The sequence below is a fragment of the Asterias amurensis genome, chromosome 5 (assembly GCF_032118995.1).
Source record: "Asterias amurensis chromosome 5, ASM3211899v1".
Lineage (NCBI taxonomy): Eukaryota > Metazoa > Echinodermata > Asteroidea > Forcipulatida > Asteriidae > Asterias > Asterias amurensis.
This window is the reverse complement of record NC_092652.1, coordinates 20,043,377-20,065,911: the sequence shown is the minus strand read 5'-3', so window position 1 is coordinate 20,065,911 and position 22,535 is coordinate 20,043,377. Positions and strand designations below refer to the sequence as shown.

Genomic DNA, 22,535 nt, shown 5'->3' with positions numbered 1-22,535 from the left:
GCAACAACCAAGCGGCGCAGCAAACCCACCCCAAAAGCACAAATCCACCAGCAGTATCTAAGCAATTGCTGAGTTTACATTTCCAGAATTTATGGTTGCTCATTTTAAGAACAAGAGACATGTACTAAAGCTTATTATCTTGAAATTAGGCCAACAAGAATTTAACCAAAAACCCATTACTTAATTAGCACATTGCAAGTACTACACATGGCCATAACACATATGCCAGCAGTACAAACACTATGTACTTCTCAAAAGTACCATTTTCTATATTTCATGGCAATTTTCCATCTCAAAAATACACTCTTTTCACAAGCCTCTAAAATTCCACAAGTATCATTAAACAAATCTATAATAATTTTCTGTAAAAATGAGATAAATCACTTTGTGAAACTCTAAGTATAAAATGGAGAAATAATAAGTTTAAAATGGGATTAAAAATAAAGCAACTTTACCTGTGAAGTCGGGGCAGGCAGTGGCCTGGAGCCCGTTGTTACTAGGCAAATCCAAAGTATAGAAGTAAACATGTAGTTTGTGCAGCTTACTTTTTCTCCTTTTAATTACAACTTCTATGACAGTTAAACCCTCAGTAAAAAATGTATTATTATTTTATATTTAGTAAAATAGGTAGTTAGACAAATGTCTGAATGCCATAGGTTAATAAATTATAACATCATGAAGTACATGTTTGGAAATCCTTTGTTTCAACTTGGGTTTGTGCTAATGAAGTTTGGCTTTGACCTTAGTTTGACCCTGCTGCTGTTTCATGTATAACACACCTATAGGTCTATAGTGGGAAGTAGTATGCCTAACTAGGGGATGAAATTATGATGTGTAATTGGAATGGCAGTATACAAAACATGTAAGAATGAAGCAGTGCTATAAATGTAAGTAATTTCAAAGGGTCTAGACACCTCCCTTACACTAAGGTGCAAGCGTATTTCACAGGTTAGCAGAAAAGTTTGGCGGTCATATGCGCGTTTAACCATGGATTTGAATTGTGACGTCATTTATTTTTGTGCGGTAAGCACTGGAACGGAAGGTTATAGGGATACCTTTTATGTGCTTACGGTTAGCAGCGCTGTGTAATGGAAATCGCACAGTTAGCACAAAATCGGCCGCTTAGCCGCGTTATGAAATTGGGCCCATTGCCCAAAATATTGCTTATCAACAACAGTTACCGGCCAACATTCCATAAAGTTTACGACCGGTACCCCACTCATGTTGTGCTTAGCCGAGAAACTTGTCAAGCGGTATTTTCTGCTTAACAGCTTTATGACACTGGGCACTAAAAATGTTGGTTTTTTTGTATGGACATAAAAATATGGAATAAACAGTCGACAAGTGGAGACTTATTATAGATGTTAAATTTGCATCGGGGATAAAGAATATTAATTTTGGTTTTTTTACCCGTACACCGATGTGTGTTAGCACTGTATACTCAGTACTTTCCCGAGTCCTGTGAAAAAATATCACAGGCATGTTACTCGACTTATTGTTTCAGTGCGTGATCTTTCTCTGTGTTATTATTGAGTGTACACACTCATCAGAAGAGATAACTTCCGGAAGGTATCAACACCAGAGCTTTCAAACGTATAGTCCTCAACAAAGTGAAACCCGCAAATAAATAAGCACAGCAACTAGTGGGCCTAAACTTATAACAAACTCAATTTGGCGATGTACTCATTTTGCAACGTACGGATAGCGTCCTCATGACAGTCGGGGGGAAATATCAAGTATTTATCCTCGCCATAAAAATGTGTAAAGTGTCATTGCATTATATACCCTTCCATATAGAGTGCAACATTTGTAAACATCAAAAACATCTAAAAAGGCATCGTTTCGTGAAAGATGGGTTTAACCATGGAGGAATAACTCCATGGTTAAACCCTATTAACACTTTGGTGCGGAGATGTTTGGTTTGTCAGAGCGACTCTCAACTGTGATTTTACACATTTTAATATCAACAACATATGAATCTTCACATCTCACGGAGGAATTGTGTGTATGAACTTTGCTCCGAGATGTTTACTTTTGGGAACTTGTCTTTGATGTAGTTTTCGAAGTGTCTTATTAAGGTATATGCCTCATCTGCTGAAGACGCGGGTGAATGTCGCTCACTTCGTTTCTGCCCCACTGCAGCCGGCAGACCAGACCCCTTAAAATTTTCCGGAATTGTTTGTATTTACATGTGTAGATGCATGGGTTTACCACCAAGTTCAGTGTGGTCAGTACAGCGAAGATGTAATAGACATTTCCTCCGTAATATACAACCAGCCCTAGGTTGAAGGTAAGATACATCATCTCCGTCGGCATCCAACAGACGACATAAGCAATGGTGATGGTCACCAGGGTGGTCACGACATTCTTACTGCGCCTGAAGATGTTATCTTGCCGAAGAACCGCCTGGTTCGCTTTCTCTCTTTTCCGTAAGAGAAGAATCACCTTGGAGTAGCACCACGTCATTGTGATGATCGGAAATAAGAACTCAAATGAGAAGACGATCACGCCACCCACCTGTTGAGCAGCTTCAGCGGGCCAGATCACCCAACACACGCCGTCCGTGTAGTAGGTGAAAATCACAATGTACGACTGCGAGCCGAACCCCAATATCCAGGGGGCGAGGAAGCCGAACTTGGCGATACCTCTCAGGCGAAAGTTGCGGTACCAGATGAGCTGGCAGGAGGCTGCGTACCTCTCGAAGGCTATTAGGACCAGATTAAAGGTAGAGGCGTAGAAGACACCCCACATAATGAAGTCATTGTACCAGAACTTGCAGAAGAGCTGGGCCGAGATCGACCCGGATGGGATCTCCTGAACGTCTGGATGAACAATGACCCTAGCGATGAGGAATATTATGATCGCGATCAGATCGATTATGGATTGATGGAGAATGAGCTTGTTGGTTGTGCTGTGGAATGCATTAGATTTGGAGAGAAACACTGCGCACACTAATGAGTTGCCCAGGAAACCGGCGATTATGATGGTGATGTCCAATGCTCGAACGTATGGAGAAACGTTCACAGTGTAGTTACTCTGCATTTAAGGAAAACAATAAGAAACACAACCATATTATATTGTACAATGAGTTCAATTCAATTGAAGTTTGGGTGTGTGGGTTTGTATGGCCTATACCCTCCGAGGAAATTTTTCAATAGGGACAATAGGACGGTCCTTAATGGTCGGTTCTTTGTTTTCATAACTAGTCATTTGTGTACAAAACCAATAGGGATTGCTTCAGGAACAACAGAAAATACAATATGTTTCCTTTATAGAAATATAGCGCAATGGTAAAACACAACGTGTGTGTGTTGAAAAGGGGGGGGGGGGGGGGTGGGTGGTAGGAAGGGATGCTTTGCGAGTGCATGCCTACTGTTTTATAGTCGGCAAAAATAGGCTTTATGCCCGTACTCAAGCTACAAACGCTTTCGCTATAGGCCCGCGGCAAGGTGACCCTCGTCCCATTATGTCTGAAGTTGAAGAAAAGAAAATCTGAAGGGTAACAACTCCGAAGATGAGTTGATGGCGCACGCAAATGTATGATCACAAACAAAGTGGACAAATTAATATCAATAATAAATTAATCAAATTGAGAATCCTCGCTTTTTGAAATTGATGTCTACGTCTTGTGACAGCTTGGTCACAATTTGAATTCATGGAAATCTCAAATCCAGTCAGCTCTACCCCCCTGTTTTTCTTGCATCTATAAAATCTCATGCATTTTGATCACATTTTGTTATATAAAAAAAAAGGTTCAATTATTGCTTATTTCTGTTGCTTCTAGCAAATGTAATGAGGTATATGCATACACCGGTTTCCGTAAGCAAACAAATATTAATCACATGTCCCCTTAGAGACCTTATGGATAGATAAGATACCAAGAAGAAGAAGAAGCATAAAACAGATTCAATTTATCCGTGCGCAATGCTTACACCTTCCAATCCAAAGAATTCCTGCATAGATTCCTGATCGGAATAACGATCAACCTATAACCCCACCTTTCCTTTATTAATATTTTGTCTAAAAAAACTTATTTGGTAACGAGCAAAGGATAGCTGTTGACAGTATGGAGCATTGTGAGAAACGATGTTTTTTTTAGAATGAGGTAACTTCTCACAAAGTTAGTATTGTAATCTAACAAGACTTAAGGTGCGACCTGAAGCCCCTTTTCAGGCATCTGAAAGCACACGTATGTTGTTGTGCAACAAGGGTGTTTTTTCGTTCATTTGCGTATCTCAGCAAAGGCACAAAATAACAAACCTGTGAGACTTGAACTCAATTGGTCGTCAAAGTTGCGAGATAATAACGGAAGAAAAAACACCCTTGCCACACGAAGTTGTGTGCTTTCAGATGCTTGATTTTGTGACCTGCTTGATTTCGAGACCTCACACATGAGGTCTCGAAATCAATTCCAATATTTTACTGAAAATTTCTTCTATCTCAAAAAATACGTTTCTACGAGGGATATATTTTGCACAATGTTTTATACTATTAACAGTTTTTCATTGCTCGTTACCAAGTAAGTTTTTATACTAACAAATATTGTGAGTATTAATATACCAATACAGTGTCCAGAGTGCCTTTAAGCGCCTTTAAGGATATTTAGTTTTAAATCAAATAAAAGGACCACACTTGTGGCAACATAGTTTATTTTTCAGACGTCCCTATTGGTTTTGTACACGAAATCAAATCGAGGACGTCCTCGGTGTGACTTTTTCCCGGATCCCTTTTGTTATAACCTCCAAGTCCTCGGTTTGAATGCCAAAGAAGATGCACACACAAAATTAGCATCGTCCTTGCACGCGCATAATGTCAAATAAAACCGAGTGCGCAATTACCGCTGTTCGTGTGCTTAATATTGACCAGTTCCACCTTGTTAATTAAATAAATTATTCAAAGTCCAAACTTCACTCTAATTAATGATAATTATATGAACACATAAAAACGAATATATTTTCAAACAGTATAAAATTTCAATTATGATACAAAAGTGTATTATAAAATGGCTGGTTTAAAGCCACTGGACACTTTGGTAACGGGTCGGCTCCAATAAAACATTATCATCAAAACCAGGTATATTATAACAAACAACAGGAGCTGTTGAAGATAAAACATTATTTTGTTGCAATTTCGATGATCTGTTTTCACAGATTTGTTATTTTTGTATGCATACGTTTGAGATACACCAAGTGAGAATACTGGTCTTTGATGATTACCAAAGGTGCCCAGTGCCTTCAACATGCGAACTGTCGTACACTTTTTGAAATGTGTATTATCACAAAAAAATACATGCTGTTATTAGAGAAGATTAGTTGCACATACAGTTAAGAGTTCCCCGAGTCTAGTGATATCATCGGATCAAATAATCATCAAATTTGAGGACTTTGAATATAAAGAATACAAGACGAACACACCTGCACTCTCTCTGAAATCGAACACAACAAACTGAGAAAGAAAAAAGAGGACATACACATTGTAGTTAAATACACTGGACACTATTGGTAATTGTCAAAGACCAGTCTTCTTGTTGTATCTCACCACTATGCCTAAAATGTCAAACCTGTAGAGCTCAATTGGTCGTCGAAGTTGCGAGATATTAATAGAAGAAAAAATTACCCTCGTCACACGAAGTTGTGTGTTTTGATCAGATGCTTGATTTCGAGACCCCAAAATCTAATTCTGAGGTCTCGAAATCAAATTCGTGGAAAATTACTTCTTTCTCGACAACTACGTTGCTTCAGAGGGAGCTTTTCTAAACAGTGTTTTATACTATCGACAGCTCCCCATTAATCGTTACCAAGTAAGGTTTTTATGCTCATAGTTATATTGAGTAATTACAAATAGTGTCCACTGCCTTTAACTCAGGCGTATCTGAAAAAATATGAAGCAACAAAGTAATATATAATACTTGCCATGTTTGCTCTTGAACGCGAAACCAGAGAGCAGTGTCCATACAACAACCACACACATACCACGAAGTGTGTTGTTTGTGCGCAAGATGCAGTGACAGACCATTTATTCCAATCCTTAAATACCCTCAGATCCACTGTGCGTATTTCTTCATCATCCCGGCCCTGTAGTCCGATACAGTTTTCATTTCATGAAGGAAGTGCAAGATATGTTTGTTGAATAAATTTATTATAAACTGCCCTATTGGTCAACTGTGTACGTACGTCGTACGTACGCCAATTTCACGCGGGTTGTTTAATGGCGAAGCGATCAAAAGGAACATTACTCAATAAGAAAAAAACAAACTAAAAACACCTTTGTATTGTAATCCACACTGATTCTACATTAACTGACAAACCTGTAGAAGTTTGAGATCGAACATCCGATACAGATACAGATGGATATCTGGGTCACGAGAAAATAGGGAAAACCGACGACACATTTTGCATGACATGCAACAAGTGCAAACAAAAAAACGCTAGCTGAATATTTCTCATCAATTCATGACATTTCAGACATTAACATTTCCAGGGATGTTTTCTACTATCATCGTCAATAGATCGTGTAATTTTTATGTAAATCTGTGATCATAGACGTTTTTTTCTTCTTACCAAATTATGAAGAATGTTCCTTTAAAGGCACTGGACACTATTTGTATTTATGCTCAAAATAATTGTTAGCATAAAAACTTGGTAACGAACGGATAGCTGTTGATAGTATAAAATATTGTGAGACGGCTCCCTTCTCTGAAGGTACGTATTTTTTTTTTAGAAAGAAGTAATTTCTCAGTAACTAAACTATTTGAATTGATTTCGAGACCTCGCGCGTGGAGGTCTCGATATCAAGCATGTGAAAGCACAAAACTTCGTGTGACAATGGTGTTGTTCTTCCATTATTATCTCGCAACTTCGACGGGCAATTGAGTTCAAACTTTCACAGGTTTGTTACTTTGTGCCTGTGTTGAGATACACCAAGTGAGAGGACTGGTCTTTGACATTACCAAAGGTGTCCAGTGTCATAGCTTTGCATTGCTTTTTTGCGGACGGGCTTTCCTGGCATAACAATTGCCTTCAGAGATGTATCAATTTTAGGCATGATTTTACTGGTCTGTTACTAAAGCTTTGGAACGAATGTGATAAAACAATACCATGTAACCATGCCAGTGTGGTCTATGGCGAGTGCTATGACAAGTCTATGTAATTACCTGCATGCAATAAGCAAGGGGTCAGTGGCTCTCGGATAGTGTTACCATGGAGGTAGGGATATATACAGCAGGTATTTTCTTTCAATAGAAAACCCATTACAAAAAAGTCATAACTAAAGGCGAAATGCCTATTAAAGAATCCTACACGATTGCAATATGATTTCTATAAGATTTGCTCAAGGTAATACAGCCTTAGAGCTAGTATGACACTATAGACCCTCGCTATGACGTCACAAGCCCATACAACCTGGGGCCAATTTCATAGAGCTGCTTAAGCAAAAAATTTGCTTAAGCACGAAAATAGCTCGCTTATTTTACACATGTTACTGGCCAAAGTTTCATGCCATATACATTGCTTATGACTAATATTTAGCTGTTGTTTACTTAGCATAACAATTGAGTGGTGTCTTGGCCGGTAATCTGATTTTACTAAGCAATGAATTTTTTGCTTAAGCAAAATTTTGTGCTTAAGCAGCTCTTTGAAATTGGGCCCTGGATTATATCACTGCATGTTATCCACATGTTTGTGGAGCCGCAAGTAAGTCGCAAGCGCAACTAGCACGCAGCCCGCACGCGAGCCGCACGCGAGCCGCACACGAGCATACGCAATCCGCACGCAAGCCGATTGCGAGCCACACTGTGTGGCCGAACGGACGCGTGCAAACACAGCACAGCCTTAAACTCCCTAGACATTGTACAACACTCACTGGCAAGGACTTTCAAATGAATAACACAACCGAGACCGTGGGTCGTGGGTTTGAATCCTACCCGAGTAATGCACCTGTGATTATTTTTCACAGAACCCAGGAATGTAACGGGTAAACAGGGCTAAACTTATTATTACAAATGAGGCTGTGATGAACTGGGGTGCATTTTGTTGGCGGTCGTAACCAGAAACCGTTTCGGTCAAAATGGCCCGTGATCAACCAATGGCAAATTCAACGAAACAGTATGCCGTAAGTTTTGTTTCTATATACTAGGCCTGGGGCCTACACTTGAACTAACCGCCAAAATGACGCGCCGCATGGCGCCGTGCTAATCAGAAGCTCTTGAAAAAGATAATAATAGGGCACACTGTTGTTCTTGAATACTGGAGTGGTACTCCATGTCTCCCAGATTGCCTTTTAAATGTCAAATTTCTGACTACGAAAACAAGTTTATTTTCTTGTCATACTGTTTACTCTGTTGCATCAATCATGATCTATACATCTTCAAAATGTTGACATCCATAAACCATTTGATGTTTCCACGTTTGGTAATTATTGTCAAAGTCTCACTTGGTGTTCCAACATAGTTGTACGAGAGTAATGAAAGAAAAACACACCGTGTGGTGCAATTGTATGCTTTCAGAATATGCCTAACAAAAGGCTTCCTGGGACTTGAAGTATCAATACCTGAAAGTTTGATCTTTAGAGTCACCAAACTGTGCCCAATTTCATAGAGCTGCTTAAGCACAATTTTGCTTAAGCAAAAAAAATCATTGCTTAGTAAAATTAGATTACCTGCTAAGACTCCACTCAATTGTTATGCTAAGTAAACAACAGCTAAATACCAGTCACAATCAATGTATATGGCGTGACATTTTTGCCAGTAACATGTGTAAAACAAGGGAGCTATTTTTGTGCTTAAACATTTTTTTTGCTTAAGTAGCTTTGTGAAATTGGCCCCAGCTATTTGCCCCATCACACCAAGAATAGATAAACAAAACAAAAGTAGGCTTACCAGAATAAGCTTACCAACCGAAAAACCAAACCACATCTGTGACTGGTATCCTGATTATTTTTGCTAAGCATTTTATTTTTTTTAAAGCAATACCTGCTTAAGCAATCCTCTGAAACAAGACTCAGCAGTGTACTGTTAATATAAGGCACACACACATTACTTAACTGGGATGGTTTTTTTATCTTCACATACATTTATGTTAATCTTTCGTTACTCTGACGAAAATAAAATAAAAAAAGTAAGCAACACAGCTTTGCATTTTTCAATGAATTTAACAATGACAGTACGACTTCTGCTATAGAGTAAACAGTTTTTTTATTTTACTTTTTATTAATACAACTCAAGTTATACAATCATGTACTTTCATTTTATTTAAATTCATGCCCACACAAACTTTAAGGTGCTGTGCCGTCCAGATCAAAGCAGGCAATGTGGCTATACATGGAATTGTGAACACTCGACCCGCCCAAGTGCACCCACTCTTACTACCTGGGCCTGATTTCATAGAGCTGCTTAACAAAAACAAATGCTTAACAATTTTCTGCTTAGCAGAAATGAGCAGGATACCGGTCACAAATTGTACACACGGCTTGGTAATTTGACTGGTAACCTGAATCTAGATAGTATAATTTTATTGTGCTTAGCTACTTTTTTGAGAGTGGGGTGCATGTTATAACAGGTTGAGAGTTCATAATCCCAGGTACAGCCACAAGCCTGGGCCCAATTTCATAGAGCTGCGTTAGCACAGAAATCAGACAAAATTAATGCTCAGCAGAATAAGTTTACCAGCCAATCTACCGTATCACATGCACAATCTTTGACTGGTGTCCTCATAACGTTTGCTTAGCACAGAATTGTTAAGCAAAAATTGTCTGCTTAAGCAGCTCTATGAAATTGGTACTTTGATCGTGAAGATGCAGCCTTTTTATAAATGGATGGAGAACATGACCAATTGGATTTTATATGGTACAGTGTGTATGACTGGGCAAGGGCTTATAGTGTGTAAAGAGGGCATATGTTACTTGATAAAAAAGATGTACCGGTAGGTCCAGGTACTGGTTATTTGTTGTTTAACTTCAAAATACCTGGCCTAAAATCTTGTTGCTTGAAAAAAAAGAACTTCCAATGGAAATAGGGATATTATTTTGATGTTGGAGGGAAAAATAGGAGGGGGGGGGCTATGCATCTCCTACAACATTCACCTCTTACAATGAATGATTAAAACAATTGTCCATTGTCATAAAGCTCCTCAAGCACAAAAAAGTTGTTAAGCACAACAAAACTGTGCTTACCAAAATAAGGTTACAAGCCAAACTGCTATGTCGAATGCATAAGTTGACTGGCTCATTTCTGCTTAGCAGAGAAGTCTTAAGAAGCATTATTTCTGCTTTAGCAGCTCCATGAAATCCACCACTGGGGAGGGACCACAGAATTACTTGCTAAGGGGCCTGAGAGGGGACTAGGCGATAAATGAAATGATCAAATGTCATTAATTAAGTCCAATATAGAATATCCCTCTTTAAACTGTAAAACACACAAGTCACAATATGAATCATCTGCCATACAACTATGCACCCAATATAAAGTGATACATAAGTTTCTATTAAAAAAAAATGGAAGGTTAACACTTGTGCGTTAAAAAAAAAGTTTTTAATAATGGCCAACTATTGTTAACGGAGAAGCGGAAATGCCATACATTGCTCCATGCAGAAACAGTATAATAGGCAGTATCGAATATGGCGTTACCATTCAAATACCTGTCCCACAGCATGACCTCAGTGAGCGTGTGCTTACCATAGAAGATAAACCAGCAATGCTGCGTGCTTCATTGATGTACGCGTTTAGAAGAGCTTACATCCTGCCCTACATTATGGAGACTTTCATAAAAACAAAATAAGTTATCATACAAGCACGAGTGGAATACGGAAAAAATAGCGCTGCTGCGTCCCATATTCAATGAAGTCGAAGGCTGAGTTGTATATGGGACTCAGAGGCACTATATTTTCCATATTTCCACGAGCGCGAGTGTGATAACGTATTTATCTTCAAGCAAACTTGGCGCGTGACCATAGAACTCACAATACGCAGGTAGTGATATTAGCCGTGCAATATAGGTTTTAATCACCACTACATTCTGCGAATCCGATTGGAGGATTAGCACGTACTTGAAGGTAAAGGGGTTTATATTCACTACGTTCTATAAAAATGTTCTCTTTTGGAAATTGTTTTGTGTTTTCATTGACATGAGAAACATGAATGATCTATCACTTCAAAAGTTAACACATTTGACACAACCACCCCCCCCCCCAAAAAAAAAAAAAACACCACAGGAATTACCCTTGCTACCATTGCATTCCATTGTTTTGGGGTTAAATGCTATCATAAAACAGATGGAGTAAATTTACCCTTCGCAGCCTCAAAGGTCACTGTTCACGCTTCAACGCAAGTTTTTAAACCCTTGAGTTTGAAAATTAAAAAAATTGCTGATAAATATAAAACAAAATCGAACCAATTTTGTTGAGAAACTGGCATGCAATCTTTCAGAACGCACACACTGCAATGTTTGAATTATTCAGCACAATAAAATTAGTAAACCCTGAGTGAACCCGGCTTGTCTGTATCAAAATAATATACAGCTCTGGCAGGTGTCGATTGCATCTTGCACCCATTTCAGCAAGGCCTGGGAGCCTCGAATCAAAAAGACTCTAGGAGGACCCAAATAAACTTTGGTTTGAGACAGGCAAACTTAACAATAACATTTTCATTACTATACAATGTAGGTTCGGCTCATGACAAGATCAACATCTGAAACCAAGGGGCTCAAGAGTTGATCTTTTAACTTCTAGCGCATCCAGTCGCTCCTTAACTCTTCCAGACGTCAAACCTTACATGTACATACGTACTTTAATTTTTTCGGCGCGACTCTGGAGTGCCTGTCTGAAACGGGTGCTACTTCAGTTCGAATCATCATACGTCCTCGTGCAGAACTCTCTGTTGAATGAACCGATGGGCCAGGTCGTAGGTCGTAAAGCTTATTCCCACAGCGATGGGACCTTTAACCCAGTTCATACTCAGTCCTTTGTACAATCCCCTGACAATACCGCCCTCATGGTAAATATCCTTGGCCGTATTGACAATCGTGTCGTATGAGTATTTGGTTATTCCTGCGGTCTGCATCCGCCTTCGGACGACGTCGAGGGGGTAAGATGCGGATTGGCCGACGAGTCCTGCCACAGCGCCGAATGCCATATTCTGAAGAGGCTTGGGGTGGGAGTGACCGGTCAGCTCTGTCAGGGGTGGGGGGGGGGGAGAAATAGTGAAAGTTGGTCAATTGAAGAAGCCATGATTTGCTTCCCACTTAAATTGTTTTGCCTAAAATTTCTCAGCAAAAATGTTATTAAACAGAATAAATACCTTTGAAGTATGTAATCATTCAATTGTTTTAATCATAACATATAAATGTAGATGAAAAAAAAAAATAATAACACCTGAAAATTTCATTTCAAAAGGTGGCGAGTTATTTGAGATATCGCCAAAAATCTGGAGCAGTTATGTTAATGCAGGAAGATTAATTCGTGAAAAATTCTGAAAAAAATATTTTGTCTGGGTCCCGCTTTATTCATGACCGGGAACCTCCCAGATGGTGCAATTCAAATGATTTTAAAATCTATGCTGATGCTGCATATAAAACTACAGACTTTGATACAATGTGAACTATTTACTTTCTCCTTTTGGTGAATGATACAATGTATAATCCTTTAAATCAAGGGGGTATTGAGAAAATCCTGAAATCAGGAAGTTTTTTTTTAGAAATCACATTTTTGAGAAATCACATCATACCTAAAAAAGGCTTTTACAACCAACATTTCATGAACTAAAATTTGCCAAATCGACATCTCATAATTTTAATTACCTACCTCTGTGTTTTTTCTTCAAAGTTTCAAAAATGAAGAAGCTGATTCCGCCATAGGGGATGACTCCCAGCACCGTGGGGAGGTAGCCTCGATAGAAACTTGCAAAACCGTGTGTCCGTAACGTCTTTATGATGATGCCGCCCATAGTCTTGTGACTGTGCAAAAGTATATTAAAAATTCTTGCATTTTCAAATCTTGAACACCTGGATGGAAATGTGCATAGCACTGTATACTCGTACTCAGGATTTGAACTGCCTCTAGCTATAGGGCAATCTCGGTGGTCTAGTTGGTAAGATACTGCTCTAGAATTGCAAAGGTCATGTGTTCAAATCCCACCCAAGAATGCCTGGGTTTTTTTTTCACAGAGCTTGGGAAAGTTGGACTAGCCTTAAGTTTAAATATCTCCTAGGACTAGTCCTACATGTACATGTAAGTTAACTCTTTGTGAAAATCAACCCCAGGTGTTTCTGATCAGCAGAATGGGTGTAATACATCTCTAAATATTCGGTCTCGTCGTAGAGCTCGTCACATCAAATCGTCTACAACTAACAAATGCAGCACCATCTTTAAAAAACAAAACTAAGACCGATTATAGCCAGCTCAGAGCAGGCTTAAGATTTAAGACCGGCTATAATTGTAGACCGCGATATTGCAATCGGTCTATAATTAAAGACTGTCTAAGCGCATTTTCAAGTTAGCCGGCTATAGCGCATAGACCAGTTTAAGACCGCTTGGTGCAATCTGCCCCTGGTCATGACACTTATGTCCTTTTTAAGTCCCTTTAAGTCCATAATTGCCTTGTCATTCCATGGGACTTTTAGACATAGTTTCTGTGTACTAGGATTGGTAGTGCAAATAAAAGAGCACCGAACCCTCATCATGTTTTTTCTTCTTCTTTTTTTTTCAAATAAATTTAGTTATTTTTATTTAATTTAACCTTATTTATTCTTTTATTTAATTCTGTATTTGTTTTCCTTATTTCTTGCTTTTTTATAATTGTTTTTCCGTTAATGTTCTGTCTTGTGTTATTGCAACTTGACTGTTGTAACTTGTACTTGTCGAATAAATAATAATAATAATAATAACAACAGGTTTCCTCAGGCTTGCCAGCTGCAGTTATTGAGTTCCCTTATGAGGCATACTTGGCTTCATTCTCAGAAACATAAAATTACAATAATAACAGGTGGGGCTTAAACAACGGCAGCCAGGGGCTTTTCTCAAACCTCGGCTTAGGCTCCGGCTCAGGCTCCGCGTGCCGGTGTACAATCAGCAATACGCACTGAAAATGCAGGTTAGAGGCCGAGCTTCGTACACACAGCGCGCGGAGCCTAAGCCTGAGCCGGAGCCCAAGCCGTGGTTTGAGAAAGGCCCCAAGAGATCACCTTAAGGGGATGCAACCTTTCAATATACAAGCCTGTGTGACGTTGGTGCAAGGATTTAACGAATCAGGGAGTATCTATCAGCCACAGACCTTTTTCGGTTAGTTACAGCCATACGAGCCCTGATGAAATCTAGTGGATAAGTGAGTGTAGAGGCTGTTACTCCTGCCAATGACCCAGCGAGGAACCTCGGTAATGGTTCTAAACTCCTTGTTGACAAAAAACATAAATGAATTTATTCAGTGAGTTTTACTCTAAGCTTGGAGAACAAACTTCATTGAAAGGAAACAATTTATTCATAGAATTTGTAAGAAATTAGCCCTATTCAATACTGGATGCAATTACTACGCAAGATAAATTGTGTTTACTTAATAACAAAGAACCTTGGAATGGTTTTAAACCCCGAAGTGACCATAACGAAAAACAGAATAAATTTATTCAGTGAGTTTCAATCTAAACTGGGCAAAAGCTTTCATTGAAAGGTCAAGTGGAAATAAGTTATTCATACAATTTGAAAGAAGTTAGGCCTACCTAATCCTGGACCCAATTACTACGTTGGATAGATGGTTTTCAATTTCAAAAAATAGTTTATGGCCTGACGTTTTGAGCAAAGTCTTTCTCGAAGGCTTAATGTCAGCACAACAAATATGAACAGGTAATTAAGTGTAACATAAGCAGTGAAATGGAAATACATGTACACGGATAGAGAGAGAGAGAGAGAGTTAAAGCACACAGAAAAAAACCATGGGGCAAACATAGGGAGGCAAAACATGTTTTCGCTAGCTACTTTAGTGTTTACTTGACAGCTTCAATCACTGACTGGAGTCCAGCCGTCGATTTCACCAAACCCTTCATTACTTAGGATTAATTTTTGGCCTTAGGACGGGTTCAGTTCCGTATCTAAATACATAGGACGCATTGAACCCATCCTAGGTTAGGATGGGTTACTCGTCCTAACTCGAGTTAGGATTAATCCTAGCGTTTCGTGAAATTGGCTGCAGTAGTTTGAACACTTGGTCAGTAAACCAATCCTGCATTTTAGTTTTTTTAAAAGAGGTTTACATGTAATATTGTATGAAGTTTAATTACAAGCCTCCTGCTAAAACCTCAGCAAATCGGGAAAAAGGGGGAAAAACAAAAATAGAAATACTTCTGATCCGGCGAAATTTCTGAGCTACAAGGTCTGTAGCTTCTCAAAATCTGGGCCAAATAATTTGTTTTCATTATTTCTCAGCATCACAGGGGTTTAAAGTTGGCACTGTTCTATAGAATGGAACTCAAATCTTATGTCTCTGTACATTTAAGGTAGAAATTTAAGAGTTTAATCTGCTTAAATTCAAAGTCACAAGTGTGTGTTCCCCAGGGATCTACCATGTGCCCTTTTTCCTCCGGCCGAAGCAGTTTCACAATCAAAGATGAATAATTGATTAAATGCAAATGAAATAAAAAGTCCTATCGACTTTAAATATTTAATCATCAATTTGCCTTTTGATATTCTTTCCTTCAGGCTTTGACGGACTGTTTGAAATCCCAAGGTAAATCCAAAAGCTAATGAAAGAAGTTTCTCACTCAGTGAATGCAAAGCAAATTTGCAAGGCACAAGAATGAGCCGGGCTTAAAGGCACTGGACATGGCTTAGTAATTGTCAAAGACCAGTATTCTCACTTGCTGTATCCCAACATATGCAGAAAATAACAAGCCTGTGAAAAAAAGTTTGGCTCAATAGGTCATCGAAGTTGCAAGAGAATGGTTAAAGAAAAAACACACTTTTTGTACAACTTTGTGTCCTTACAGATGCATTAATAAAAGGCTTCATTCAGCTTAAGTTTTTATTATTTGCGTGAGAATTTACCTCCTTCTTAAAAACTATGTTACTTCAGAGGGAGCCGTTTCTCACAATGTTTTATACTATCAACAGCCCTCCATTGCTTATTACCAAGTAAGTTTTTATGCTAACAATTATTTTGAGTAATTACCAATAGCGTCCTGGGGTCGGTTTTACAAAGAGTTAGGACTTGTCTTATCTCGAGTTAGGGCGAGTAACTCGTCCTAACTTAAGATTTATCTTAAGGTCTGCATGCTACAGTACAGGGTTGGGACTCGTCCCAAGTCCTAAGATTAGTCTTCAGTTAGGAAGACTTTTGTGAAATCGACGGCAGTACCTTTTTTCAAACCGACCAAATTGTCCACTCAGAACAAGTTCATTAGTGCAACTTGAATGGGTTTTATAAAATTGCTTGAATTGCATATTGGAGGTCCTACATGTAGTAAATGGGGTTGATTGATCCTGAGTGGTTTTCAAAGTAATTATTTGGCAAAAATAATTTTTTTTTAAAATATAACCCTTCAGTTGTCAGACAAACTTCATTAAGCCTGTTCAGCTGTGTGAATACTTCACCTCAATTCACATACAAATGTTTACGAATCCCTAGAGGTATACATGTACATGTAAGGAAGAAACACAGGCTACATGAAGCCTCCCAATAACAAAAATATTAAAAAAGAGAAGAAAAAAAACAAGACATCTCCACTCTTCAGACAAGAAGATTAGTTTCCTTTTGACTGTCAGCAACAGCTACCCTGCGGATGAATAGCTGATATTGTTAAAGGCACTGGACACCTTTGGTAAGAGCAGTGTCCTCACTTGGTGTATGCAAACATTTGTATAAATAACAAACCTGTGAAATATTGGACTCAATTGGTCATCAAAGTTGCAAGAAAATAATGAAAGACAAAACACCATTGTTCACTAGTTTGTGTTTAGTAACCTTATAGCACTGAGCTGACAAATTGTCAACTTTGGGGTTGGGGCTCATTTCCGTCAGTTAAAATGCATTTTATACTTTAATTAAAGGAACTGTATTAATTGAGTATTGGCTGAATTAACGCTTGGACCCCTTTTCCCAACACTTTGTTGTAGGCACTTCAGGAACATTTTAAATTAAACTTAAAGCGTCTTGTACTATTTTCTCACACAAAACACAATGTCCACAGATTTACATTAAACTTACACAGTTTGAAGATAATGATAGTAGAAAGCGATCCTTCTTACTTACTGAGGCGACTGTAGTTTTTGAGAAATTAGTAAAACAATGTCACAAAAATATTTTTTGTGTCAGTTTTAGGATGTAAAATGTATTAACCAGCTATGGTACATGTATGTTATGGTAATATGTTTTAACATGCTAAAATAGTTTACGAAAAAATTATTTTGTGACTTATTTTACTCATTTAAAAAAACATTACAGCACCTTAGTAAGTATTACTTGAAGGGAAGCTTTCTACTATCATTACCTTCAAACTGTGTAAGTTTAATGTAGTCTCATTTTCCAATAGATACAGATCCTCACAAAAGTCAGGAGCGTAATTTGACACAAGACAAAATTTTTCTGCTACAGTAAGCACAAAAATTTGCTTGCCGTTAAGCAGCGCTATGAAATTGGGCCCTGGTTGAGGTAAATGAAAGAAAGTCCCCATCACAGAGAATATGAAAACAAAATACTTACGGGGCTTTGCTCGGATTTAGCAGAGTCTTATACTGTTCGTGAGATGCATATTGGATTGCAGCGTAAGGGATAATGCGCGTCATCGTAGCCGAGTTTCCACGCCATAATGCTAAAACTCCCTCATTGTGGTAAACTTGCTGGATCACCCTTAAAGCCCTTCGAGCACTGAATTGCATATCAGATGCTGCAACACAAAACAACAACAGTGAGTAAGGGTATATGAAGCCAAAGCAATTATTATAAAAATTTAAAGTTTTAACTTTACAAAATTACAGACAAGCTACATGTTGTTCATAAAGTATGAGGAAAAACCACAAAATTTCAATGGATATTTGTAATAATCCTCATACATGTATTCTGCTTTAAAACATGTCTCCACCTATATTAATTTCAGAGCAAACTGCTCAGGCTGTATACTCCCCAGGGAGCTGATATGGTTTAAGGAAATAATATACCGGCCCAGTGACCAGGAGTACTATTGTTGGAAGTGCTTCGAAACGCCCTTCGAGTGTATAAAGCGCTACATATATAAAAAACCTTTCCATGTATTATTATTATTATTAAAAAGGGCACTCACTTTGGAACAATATTTTTGTTCTATCTAGCGGTGCAATGGCAGTCTTGGCTGTTGCTCCGGCTACTGCCCCAGCAGCCAAGGATGCTGTCACCTCCTTCCACTGGGGTGGATTATACTGCAAGGACACAAGAGCAAAGATGAAATACAATCTGGGTAGATTTGTTATGTCAGATTTACAATGATCAAGTGAGTCTGTGATAAGGGAGGCAGGAATAAGGTCATCACAGAGTTTCTGGATACAAGTCATATTACATTACAATCTCATATTACAGGTGTTGCCAAGTACTTCTTTCATAGATGGAAATTTGCATCGGGGATAAAGAATATTAAGTTTGGTTTGTACCCATATACACCGATTTTGTGTCAGCACTGTATACTCAATACTTTCCAGAGGTCTGTGAAAAAAATCACAGGCATATTACTCATGTGGGAGTGTCTTACCAACTAGTAAGTACACGTAGTTGTAAGAATTTAGGGGGCAGGGCTGATGGGGGGGGGGGCAGGGCTGATGGGGGGGGGCAGCGCAGGGAAGGAAATCGAGAAGGTGACACAGATGTTGAGCAGCAAGGTTCTCCCCAGAATATTTCAAACCGAGGGGAATTTTGGACTTAAATTTGTTTGATGTTGGACGAAGCACGCTGAATTGAAACAAGGTCCTCTGAATATTTTCTACTTTATGTTCATCTTGGTTTTAAAAACCTGTGCAATCTGGAGCATTCTATATATGGATTTCTCTTGATGATTTTTGTGAAAAAAACAATTATTTTTTTTCTGTTGAAAATTTGCATGTATTGGCACGCAATTTGCAGAGATCAGACCCAAACGCTTGGTTGCTTATGGGGAGAAACCTGCTAGAACAATAGCTGAATGATCAAACATAGAAAGTTGTGTTGAGTAAAAATGCTTTAAAAAAAACCTTCATCAAAACAGTGTAAACAAACCACAAGACAATGATAGGGAACAAAAATTGCCTGACTTCCTATTTATCATGTTAAGAATACATAGGACATCAACTTGTGGTGGCAGTGTGTAAATAGTGTGTCTCCTTAAAATACGTGTACAACTTTCGTTATACACCAGTTTGAAAGAGCCAGATTAGTATATATTGCTAAAAAATACCCCCAGGTACGCACGTATACACAAAGCCTTAGGTGCCAAGAAACATTATTTTTGCAAGGAGCCTCTCTTCGGTGAGAGACAATTTGTTATTACAAAATCGAGATACATCAGGTTTGCACTAACGTTACGTACGAGTGCATCACTGTTGCTAGGCACTAGCATTCCAAAGGAAGTAGGCACCAGTTTTCCACAGGCCCTAGGCAAAATATATTCTGTAGGAACTGGGCACCAGTGAGTTGTTAATACTAGGCACCAGGGACAATTTCACAGTGCTGGATTTTGCGGTAAGCTTTAATAATAATAATAATGAACGGCACTTATATAGCGCTTCACACAACAGTCCTGAAGCGCTTAACACAAATTAATGAGTAAACAGGTAAGTTTTCAGCAGATGCTTGAAAATGTTCTAGCTTTGTGCTAGTCGGAGTCTTTCCTAAAGCTACCACATGCCCAGAAAGCTGCAAAATGTTTTCCAGGGGCAGGAAATTTGACCATAATACTCCAACACTTGCAGTGATGAGCACTATTTGCATTGGTAAACCATCAAACCAAAAATTAATCACAAAATCCTAAAAGCCAAGTCACACTGCAGCAATAACGAAAATTGATAACGATCACGACGCAAAGAGAATGCATTCAATTGATTGAATTGCTCCACGCAGAATATGCACACACTCATTCAACCAATAGAAAGTGTTCTCTTTGCGTCGTGATCGTTATCGTTATTGCTGCAGTGGGAACGGGCCTTAACTGTTGACTCAGAAAAAAGCATCATGGTCTAGTCTATTAGTGTGAGAGACATGCATACATACCATCCTTGGCCCAATCTGAGATCATCAAACAAACTACTGTTGATCATTCCTATCTTCATCAGGTGACAGAAGCTTCCTTTCATGTGCATCAAAGTTATGGAGTAATTTCCCCTCTCAAACTCTGCACACTTAACACCTCAGAGCAGGGTTTGCTCTTAACTTGTTAAAGCCATTAACTTGTTAAGTGACTAGATAGGACCAGTTAGCTTTTCATTTCACTAGTACACTAGCTTGTTCACAAGTCCGTGATGAAGGAAATAGGGTTGCTTTTTAACACTGAACTAGCCAGTTGGACCACTTGAAGAGAATTTTTACAGGTCCTTCCTGGGTGTTTTACCCAGCATTTGGCCAGCAGACCACTGTTAAAGGAGGACACTATACAGATCTTCAATAGCCAGCTCACACAAATCTCTGTGAATCTGCTTACATTTAGTTCATTACACTTGTCATCATCTCCACATGAAAATCTGTGTTACCTCTTTTGTCTTTAAATGTTTTCTTCACTTTGCTATTAGCGCCTCGAAACAGGAACCTAGAATGATGGTGCTGAACAATTGCCTGATTGATCTCTTAAGTTGGACTGTAAGCTATCCTTACCTCTGCAGCATGTTTATTACTCTCCGCTTTGACCGAGATGTCGCAGAGGTGATGATGATCCTCTTGGATCCTCCGAACAGGATGTTCCTGCTCCGATCTCTCTATCATCTTTGATGAGGCCAAGGCATTGGGATGAGTGGAAGACTGCAGTTCAAGATCGGGAAACTTTGGGTGGGGTTGATGGTGTGTGGGTCATGTGGGTAGACTGCTTGCACGGAATCAAGTGAAAACTAACCTTTTCTGAAAAACAGATAATTTGAAAAAAATTATGATTTGTAAGAATGCAGAGCAAATTTTGTGTAGTGAATGTTTTTGCAGTGAATGTTTTGGTTGTACACAGTTCAACTGTTGCGAATTGTTTGTTGCGAACTTGTGCTGTCAAAAATTGTATATCCCAGGAGGTATGAACCGGGCTTTATTAAGGGTATTGCCATGTCTCCTTCTGTTGAAATCTCAACATTCTGACTGGTGTTCTTCTTATAAAGCCACCTAATCCGATCCTCCACACACTCTGGCCCATCAGTAAGCATTTCTCCTAGAAGTAGACTATGAGGTTCGTCTCCATGAGGATAGCGGAACGAACCTCAAAGTTCTAGGAGTTAGTAGTATAATCACCATCCGTGAAATACTATAAGTTATCACACAAGTGGGAGGCGAATACGGAAAAATATAGCGCTTCTGCGTCCCAGGCCTTGTTGGATTATGGGGCGCAGACACCCTATATTTTCCCTTTTTTCCACGAGCGCGCATGTGATAACTTATTTATCTTCAAGCAAACTTGGCGCGTGAACATAGAACACACAAGACGCAGGTAGTGATATTAACCCTGGCCAGAGAGTTACAGTTATTGACCTTGCCAGACAGAGACATGCCGTTGCCGGAGCTCATTTATGGTAAAATTTGTTTATAATATAAATTAATAACCAGTGTTTGCCAATTCTTTGACAAAGTTATGATAGGTAAATTTATATTCATAATTAAATAAAAAATTCTATCAAAAAAAATAACAACAAACAAATGAAAAACAATACAATAACAATGACAAAGCAAAATGAGCAAGCAAATTTTGTTTTGTGTCTGCAAAGAAAGTGCGATGCAAAGCAAAGGGAAAGATCATTCGTAGGGATCCATTCGTAGTACTGTGTCGTGGCTGTGCAGGGTCAAAGAGGAGCGCCTAGATTTTGTTTCTACACATGATTAAAACGCCCCGGTTTTCCGCCGAAGCTGCCGGCCAGAGGCAGCGCACACACTCCTCACAGGCAGTCGGTCACTGCGGTAAGGACCCCCTGCATGCTGCCGAGCTGAGTGAGTGGCCGGCAGAGGTCACGATAACGATATGTGGGCGGTCATGCGGTGGGACAATTTTTCATCTCAAGAATCACAATTTACAATTTAACACAAAAAGCCCCAAAATATGATAAAAAGTAAATTCCATTCATACCTCTATACATACATTGTTGGATTATTTAATCAGGTAATTGATACCATCTTTTGGCAACTTTTTGTGAAGTTCCGCTTGATAATCTCGCCGGTGAACGATACGTGAGCTAGCTGCATAAAAGTTCGAACGAACAGCATTTTTCACGCAGACAGCATGCATTGCATAATCAACGTGTGTAATAGTTAACGAGAACACTAACACTAAGACTTTAGTTTATCCCTGGAGTTTCAAGTTTGTATTGAAAGCTTACGTAAAACTGAGGACGAGGTTGAAAGCAGTAGTAGTCGGGGGATTGTCTGGTTCCAGCCTCGACTA

The 22,535-nt window shown here is 38.9% G+C and overlaps 2 protein-coding genes across 4 annotated transcripts; both read right to left on the bottom strand.

Moving 5' to 3' along the window:
* Positions 1-2,073: 2,073 nt before the first annotated feature.
* Positions 2,074-3,042, bottom strand: LOC139937298 (galanin receptor type 1-like). The gene has a single exon (XM_071932402.1). It carries the CDS (start codon positions 3,040-3,042, stop codon positions 2,074-2,076), a length of 969 nt encoding a protein of 322 aa, XP_071788503.1.
* A 6,123-nt stretch (positions 3,043-9,165) lies between these two features.
* On the bottom strand, positions 9,166-22,332 carry LOC139936954 (mitochondrial coenzyme A transporter SLC25A42-like). Of its 3 annotated transcripts, none has more exons than XM_071931820.1 (7): positions 22,221-22,332; positions 20,780-21,019; positions 18,252-18,366; positions 17,675-17,858; positions 14,261-14,377; positions 12,793-12,944; positions 9,166-12,162 (listed from the first exon to the last, which is right to left on the bottom strand). In XM_071931820.1, exons 2-7 carry the CDS (start codon positions 20,885-20,887, stop codon positions 11,843-11,845), a joined length of 996 nt encoding a protein of 331 aa, XP_071787921.1. In that variant the 5' UTR covers positions 20,888-21,019; positions 22,221-22,332; the 3' UTR covers positions 9,166-11,842. The 3 variants fall into 3 exon arrangements, with proteins under 3 accessions (XP_071787921.1, XP_071787922.1, XP_071787923.1); XM_071931821.1 differs by having other exon boundaries at positions 22,233-22,326; XM_071931822.1 differs by lacking the exons at positions 20,780-21,019; positions 22,221-22,332 and adding an exon at positions 20,183-20,763.
* Between the last annotated feature and the right edge of the window lie 203 nt (positions 22,333-22,535).

Coding starts and splice junctions, on each gene's coding strand:
- LOC139936954 (XM_071931820.1), bottom strand. CDS start 20,887: ATGATAGAGAGATCGGAGCAGGAACATCCTGTTCGGAGGATCCAAGAG. Junction 17,859..18,251: donor AACAAAAATATTGTTCCAAA/GTGAGTGCCCTT, acceptor TTTGTGTTGCAG/CATCTGATATGCAATTCAGT. Junction 12,945..14,260: donor GCTGTAACTAACCGAAAAAG/GTCTGTGGCTGA, acceptor ACTTTTGCACAG/TCACAAGACTATGGGCGGCA.
- LOC139937298 (XM_071932402.1), bottom strand. CDS start 3,042: ATGCAGAGTAACTACACTGTGAACGTTTCTCCATACGTTCGAGCATTG.